At 28.6% G+C, this 8,410-nt stretch overlaps 2 protein-coding genes across 5 annotated transcripts in view; one reads left to right on the top strand and one right to left on the bottom strand.

The window, feature by feature from the left end:
- The window catches only part of LOC100169489 (sex-regulated protein janus-A), a 166,721-nt gene that overhangs the window by 23,535 nt on the left and 134,776 nt on the right, over positions 1–8,410 (top strand). The window lies entirely within an intron of this gene.
- Positions 1–8,410, bottom strand: part of LOC100161284 (arrestin homolog) — a 96,918-nt gene that overhangs the window by 17,521 nt on the left and 70,987 nt on the right. Inside the window, exons 1-2 of one of the 3 annotated variants that reach the window (XM_008189789.3) lie at positions 2,634–3,649; positions 2,350–2,477 (exon numbers count right to left, since the gene is read on the bottom strand). The exons of 1 other annotated variant lie outside the window; for it this stretch is intronic. In XM_008189789.3, the coding sequence (XP_008188011.1) occupies positions 2,350–2,351 (2 nt within the window). In that variant the 5' untranslated portion in view covers positions 2,352–2,477; positions 2,634–3,649. Of the gene's footprint in view, positions 1–2,349; positions 3,650–8,410 lie in introns of those variants that run through there. One more of the 3 variants, XM_016808395.2, reaches the window with a different exon arrangement.

Raw genomic sequence — 8,410 nt, 5'->3', positions numbered from 1 at the left:
TTCTCATGTAGCGATCTCCTTATTTTGTTCTAATTCAAAAACGAATAACTGCAGATACATGAAAATTTTACTGAATGTTTATATTAGCATTTCCTATACACCATACAATTTTGAAAATATTTTGACTCTTTTTGAGCTGTTTACGGACATTTTCAGTTTTCAATTTTTTTAGTTTTTTTTTCTATAAATATCAATAAAGTTTTATCTGTTCGGCCAAAAAGTGTAAAAATGTAATACAAGGCTCCTGATATATTATTACAATAGCAGTTGAAAAATATTAATTTAATATTTAATTTTTTTTTTTATTCTTTTTTTAAGTTTTCTAAGTGTTGTAGACATTTGAACAATTTAAAATATGAAAAAATGAAGATTATAAAATATTGCATTTTGGTTTTTAAAGTATTAAATGTTTAACCATTTAAATATTCTTTTGTTTATGATAGAATATCTAGTAGGTACTACTTTCCTTGGTGTAAAAATTTGTTTTTTTTTTTTTTAAAATGACCGTGGACATTTTAGAACCCCCTAGACGTGCATACACTTAGTAAAAACATGCAAATGCATAAAAATCCGAGCTCTAGTTATAATCATTATTGTGAATGTAAAATGTTCTATGTCGCGTGTGGGTCAGAGAGAGATAACAAATACTACGCTGACATCCTCTTAAGCTGATAAAAATATTATACAATTTTTAATTTAGCATATTTTATAGTTTACATCGCAGGTACACATTACACATAATATTATTTTAGATTCTGAGCGGAGCGATGAATGTACTTTTTGATTTTACAACGATGTGTGTTTTTCACACATTACGTTTTGGGACTGTAAAAATGCTTCAATTTTCTACTTTAGCATCTTTTATGGTAGGAAAGTGAATTTATAGTTGGTATTTTGGTTTGTTAAAAGTATAAGTAGTTTTAATAGCAGTTGAGAAATAGTAAAGATACATAGGCACGATTTTTTTATTTAAGTATTGAAAGTTCAAATGTTGAAATTTATCAAAATCTCGAAAATGTTCAAATTATTTTGTGGTTTAAAATTTATAAAATGTTCAATTTTTATAGCTTAGAATTGAAAATTTAAAACAAGAACTTTTATAAATATTTCGTACTGTGACCAATAAATCTAAAAAAGCAGGTAAGTGGATGTCGCTCTGCTGTACAGTAGATTACAAGTGGGTCATTGTATAATGGTTGTATTAGATTTGAATTCAATGATATAATATCATCGTATAAGAAAAACGATTCCGAGCGGAGACAGTTTGTCAGTCTGGATATTTTATATTTTGTTATTATTTATTTTATCATGTAAGTTGAATTAATATTAAAATATGATAATTTTTTATTCGTTTCTATGGTGATAAACAAAGCGTTACAAATTAAAATCCCATTTTTAGCGTTTTTTTTGTAATTTTCCTGTGGTTTTTCCCGTGGCATAAAATAACTATTAAGAAAATCGAAAAATGACCTCTCTTAAGTACCATCTTGATCCAATTTGCTAAAAGATAATAAGGTACTATATGTTGAAATCGAAACACTCCTTCTGGAAGAAATTTTGTATACAGGATATAAAAAGAAAAAGAAAAGGAAAAAAAAAAAATTAACACCATTGTAAAAACAATAGCTCCCTCGCTCCGCTCAGAATCTAAAATAGATTCTTTTTCAGTTTTTTTTCAGACAGTTTAAGTTCAAATTAGGACGAAATTATATATTGAAACCAAGAATAACGGATTTAGTTATTTTTTTGTAATTTAAAAATATTATTCGTGGGTATATGAAACTTAAAGAATATATTATTACACTGCAATTATATGTATCTTTTTTTGCAAAAATGAATTAAATTTAATGTAGTACCTACCTACCAATGCCTAATAGTAAAGTAAATTACTTTAATCACAATTTTATTATATAATATTCTTATTAGTAATTAATATTATAGGCTGACGACCGTGTTTGCTCAGGCTCGTTTTTCGCATACAATGATTTTATATCATTAAATTAAAATTCAATACATGCATTCGTTTCAGTTTGACTCTCTATAGAGTCTATAGGCACCTAATGTACAGTAGAACATTAACTACTTACTCACTTTTTATTATTTTTTTCAACTATTTATATACATTATACCTATATACATTAATATTTAATATCTTAAATTAGAAGTTGATACCTATTGTCTATAAGCAATATTTCCCTATACTTTGAAATATAAAGTCGCATGTTATATAAGTATAAAACCATTATAATAATTGCAAAAGCATTACTAGGCGATTCTTTTGATTTTTAAACGTAAACAATAATTTTCTGGAAAATTATAAAGTTTTAGATATCAATTTTCTTTACTTACATAATTTTGAGTCATTATGTGGGAGATGGTCTCTCGACAATATTGTAGTGGCGCAATAAGATATCATTAATTAGACCTTATATAACCGTTTTAGGGAGTGAACGCGATGTATACCTCAAAATCTCTACCTACAATGGCAACAATAATAATATTAATAATAACATGGTAATATATGGATAGCTGGGCAGTTGGTTATGGATATGTTTAATAGGCAAACGTGTAATATGATGTATATTACGGTGTACACAATATTAATCGCTCATACGAATATTTGGTGTACTTACCTGTATATTTTATTCTCAACGATTTCGACGAGGCGTATAATTTTGTAAATCCCCAATATTAACCAGTGATTTCGTCATTAGTAGTGCGTAACCTGCATGGTCGTTTGTGAATATATCATTTCAATTTAAAATAGGTACCTATGTTTTTTTTTGGTATTCGTTGTATAAGCGGTCTTCACCGAGTATTGAACTGAAAATGTCGATATCTATATAATTTTTATATCGTATACCTATACTATTTAACTAGTTAATTATTAAGTAGATATAGACACTTAAGCATTTAAAGTAAGTGCAGCGGAGAATAGATATTATTACGTCTAATATAATTCATATAATTTTATTAAACGTAAGAAGTGCTTGAAGAATATGACGCAGACCTATGATAATATGACCAGAAGTGGAAAATTCGTTACATAATTTATGAACATGTTGTCTTTATATTTGTTATCATTATAGGTCATACACAATACATTATGGTAATATAATGAGTAACTTGGGACTTGTAAATTGTAACCACTGATCTATAACCACTAAATGTATGTTATATTTTTATAGTATACAATGCAAAAAGTATAAAACCACGGTTAAACGTTACAGAGAGTACCTACGTATTAATGCGTACGATTAGCGTTAAATCCTAGGGATTATAATAATATGCTTGCACCTCCTCTCTCAACGTTGGTTTTGAATTTATAATTAAAATTTTATTTTTTATTTGATACGATTTCTGTCATTAATCATAAATCATAATTCCTATTATTACCTATTTGATAATATTACATAACGTTATATTGTTTGGTGGTGTATACTGTAATATCGTTAAGCTACAGTCCATAACTGTGCGCAAACGCCAACATATTATAATTGAGTCATTTATTAAAAATTTTTAAATGGATAAAACTATAATACCGAGCAGCAAAGTATTTATAATAAACACATTTCCCGATTAACTCGGGCAATATGTCATTATATGGGTCGAAAAAATATACGACTAGGAACTCATGTATATATTATATAAATTATGTATATTATATAAAGTATATTATCTTTTATTTACAACGATTGTAATCGGACTGTGAAATGAGGACATCAATATTTTTTGCTGAAGTGGCAGTATGAATTGTGCATTAATTATGTTGCAACTTCGCATTATATTTATAAACTTTATATTATACACGGAAAAATTAAATTGAAAAAAAAAAAACCATCACATAGCGTTAATAAACACTAAACCATTCTCTTCGGGGTGTTATATTTTGTATAAGCACTATGTTTTAGAATATTTTGGTATCGGCAAAAATTATTTTGTAATATGTAATAACATTTAAATTTCGATACTGTATAATATATGAATGGATATGTTGTTGAGAATCTCTGAGATGCAGCTTGAAATTTAGGTTGCATCACACTATATTTTTCACAATATAGTTTATTTTATAATATTATTTTAAATGTACAGCATTTTTGATTACATTTTTTGAATGATGCTATAAACTGCAGTCTGCAAGAAAATTGCATTTGAAATTTTAATACTGTAGTTTTAAAAAAATAATTACTTTAATGTTTGGGCATTCATTACGATTCCTATGAATCGGAACAAATTACAATATAATTTAATGATGTAAAAAGGTTTGTTCTTTGTTGTCTACATAATGATGTTGTATCTGATCATTGGGTATGTTTATTGGCCGTATTTAAAAATTATGTGCCTTGGGGCACTTATAACATTCCGCCCCTCTTTTTGGACTCTTTTCTGCTCCCCGAAATTTGCTGCTTGGGTCATTTGAATTTTCGCCCCCCCCCCCCTCTTAAATACGCCACCGTCCCAATCCGATGAATTCGTGGAATGAAAATGGTCAATTTGTGTCAAAATAATTATAATCAAAGACACCGATATACTGTATATACTACATCCAGTTAGAATTTAAAACGAATAAAATTGTACAAGTATCTGATTTCAAGCAACGGAACACGATGATACTTCGCTCACACAACAATTAAGTAGCTTAAGAATTGAGTTAAGTTTGCTTCGCGACTGGAGAGTTAAATATTGTATTTTGTTACGTAATCCTCTTATGTTCCGGTTTGACGTCTTGCGATCAATGTTATTCATGTCGTTCAGCTAATTGTAAGGCGATTTTCAAGACTCGAATGAGAGTTAGGTATGAAAAACCACTACGGATTTATCGGAATTTATTATTTTTCTGTGACAATATATTTGCATTCTTCTCATTCGCCCTGCGCGTCGGTCGTGTAAATGGGATTCAAATTGGATTTTATTCCAAACCGATGCGCAAAGACGAAAACGACCAGAGTTATTTATTAAAATACTATTTTGTAATTATAAGCTTGTTTTATGAGAAACACGTTTATTTCCAAATTAATGGAATTTTCTTTCATGCATTATTTACAGAGCCAGATTGGACAAATTTGACCCAACAAGCCTTCCGTACTTTACTTACAAACTGGCAGCCCTTGGCCCAAATTCTTTTTAATAGTTTATTGCTAATAAGATACACTAATCTTTTCTAAGCGATATCCCGTACAATCACAACAAAGAGTACTATGTTTTATTATATGAGTTAGCAACATTGATTAAAGGTGTTAAAATTTAATAATTTAAGCCAGTCTGGGTAGACCTGTAACCTGTTGTATATACTATACAGAGTACTTACTTAATTATTTTATCACAAAATACTTAGTATTTGGAAAATATTAACTTTTTTTGTTGTCATCCCGAGGGACATGTTTTCAAATATTCAAATATTTACAAATGTTAACAAATGTTAAAATGACCATTTTCTATACATGGTAATATTTTTAAATGATGTTGACTCTTTTATTGATAGCCATATTATAAGAATTTTTTTAAATTTTATGAATTTCTAACTCAAAAATAGGTATACCTAAGATAAAAAAATTGAATGGAAGATTTCGCATACATTTTTATACCTATAACAAAAAAAAAATGTGTACTTAACGGAACATTAATTTTTATGAGCTTTTGAACTTATAATTTTTACGATATTTGATATTCGGTGGTAAATTATTGATTGTTTTTTTATATTTTGTTGTATTTCCAATGAATATAACCGTATAGGTATACTCATGAAATGTTTACCAAATATTTATACTAGCATTTTCGATACATGGTAACATTTTCAATCTATTTTGACTCTTTTTGAAATATTTTTAGCCATGAATGATAATTTTTTCAAATTTTGTTAACTATTTTTCAGTTAGTAATTCATAAAATTTTTCTTTTCATAGATAATATAATACATTTTAATAGAAGGTTACATGATGTTATACTATTCGTCAAATTCTCTTTAAATAGAATAATAAGTAAGAGTAGTACGCGTTTGTCGCGGATGAAACAAAACTTAAAAGAATCATGCATGTAAAACCACATCAGCCGTGATGTTTATTGTACATGACTGATTATCGGATGTCGAAGGGCAAAAGGTAGTAACAGGGTTCGTAGCGGGGAAAATAAGGGTTAGATTTATTGAATGGATCGGCACGGTGACACCTCAAATTTAGTGGGAAAATCTCGACCGCGGTGCCGTAAGTAGTAGCCCTCGTGAATAGAATTTATTTACCAGAATTCCGTTCCTGCTCGCCAGCCACATCCATATATATGCATATTGTGTAGTGTCCAGGAGTTGCGGGAGATAGGTCTCGCAGCCGATTTCGTCATCGTCTATGGTTTCCATCCACCGCCACCGGATGGGATTATTATTAAGGTTGACCCTCCCCCGCCACCTGCACTTCACTATCATACCCTCGTACTATTTCTGCCCAAGCATCCCTCAAACAGTAGTGATATTATGATAATAATAATCGGTGAATATATTATAATGTGTACGTAATGGTCTCTAAAAATGCGTCATTGTTTCGCCATCGGCAGCGGTGGACATAACACGTATACCATCCTATCCCAATCTTCGAATACTCGTCTTCCTTCTGTCATGTCTGACTTACTCATCCAGTTGTCGCATTCATACTTTGTAGTGGAAACTTCAGAGTTCAGATGGACAGATATTTGGGTGAGCAATGACTTCCTAAAGGTATAATGTTCCTAGGTACTTGGTTTTCTTTTTACTACGATTCACATATCTGGCTTGCACGTTTCCTTTTTATGTAAATTTTGTTAAAAATAACATTCCAAACCGACCGACTTTTGTGTGACGTTTTTCGTAATAGATCTATTATCTATAAATAAAAAGAAAACGTAAGATTTTAATTTTACTGTTGGGTATTAAAGACGTTGTTTCCGTGTGTGAAAAGCTACACAGACAACGCGATTCGTATTTTTTTCATTTAGAACTTTTGTATTAGATGTCAGCGAAACGATGAATGTATAGGTTTTATAAATGTTGGTAATATTTAACATATTGGTATTGGTTTTTTAAAACAATTTTTTTCGTATCTTATCATTTTCTTTACCTATATAATGCACATAGTAATGAAATTATAAAAATATTTAGACTTTAAGGTATTTATATGCATTTGGAATTTCTCGTAACATTTTATTTTATTTTTTGTTACAAATGTTGAACATTTTTTTTCTTGATCAAAAAGCTTATTAATTTGTTACAAGGATTCTCAAAAGTTGTTCTTACAACAATTTTAAAATACCAATAAAAAACATATACATTTTTATTTATAGACGTTTAAAGTTAAAATGTTGACAAATAAGAATTTTAGTTAGAATGCTGTTATTTAATAAAATATAGGTAACTTTTCGATATTATGTGTATATTACCTACCTATTATTTTTAATGCTTAATGAAATTTTCAAATTTTTTGGACTAATTTTTAGTTATATTTATTTATACCTGTGTTCTCGTCGTTCTATCTTCTGCGGTATGTGGAATGATAAGAATATTTTTGGTGTGTACTTACCTATATTTATCTTTGACTAAAACTATACAAATATAATTTTACTTTAGAATGATATTAAATGGGATGTGAAAATATTAATATTTGATAATAATAAATGTTCAAAGTTTATAATTTTATTAAAATTAAAGAATTTTAAATACAACAACTGAGTTATGACTTAGACATATAACACACGTTTTCTATTGGTTGGCGAGTTATTATAAATTATTTTAAGTTGTGCGTGTCGTGTGCTAACAATTTTAAATTGAGTACTAAAATTATTGGGGTGTGTTACTATTTAGTAAACAAAAGAAAATGTCAAAAATCGTCAAACTAAATAAAATAATAAATCATTTTATGGCCAAGAATATTGTTGAATCTAGTTCGCTTCTTATCAGTTCAAATTTATGGACCGTAATATGTCAAGCCTAATTGGATAGCGATGAAACCCCACGAGGTTTCAGCTCCATTAACTGTTTGTGAACTCTTCTTCTCTAGGGTAAAAGACATTTTGAAAGTTTTATTAAAAACGGACCGACCGTCGCTGCGTGGGTTTCTGACAATCATATTATGACGGAGAAATATGAATGAAACTACATTTTTTTAAATGTTAATTACATTAAATGCCTGGACAATTGAAAAGTTTGTCTAGTTAACCTAAACATTGTAAACCTTTTTTAAGAAAGACTATTATGCAATTAAAAAAAACAATAATTTGCAAGTTAAATAAGTTCATATTATGTAAAAAAATTCAAAAATAATGTAAAAGTTATAAGAATAGAAATTAAAATAACTTACCATGGACCACTTGTAGTTGTAACATATGGGTGTTGTTTATTCATATTATTTTTTTTTTTTACTGTGCCTATTTAATTAGTTTTTCAATACGA

Source organism: Acyrthosiphon pisum, chromosome A3 (assembly GCF_005508785.2).
Source record: "Acyrthosiphon pisum isolate AL4f chromosome A3, pea_aphid_22Mar2018_4r6ur, whole genome shotgun sequence".
Lineage (NCBI taxonomy): Eukaryota > Metazoa > Arthropoda > Insecta > Hemiptera > Aphididae > Acyrthosiphon > Acyrthosiphon pisum.
Note: the sequence above shows the minus strand (reverse complement) of the source record. Positions and strands in the feature narration are given on the sequence as shown.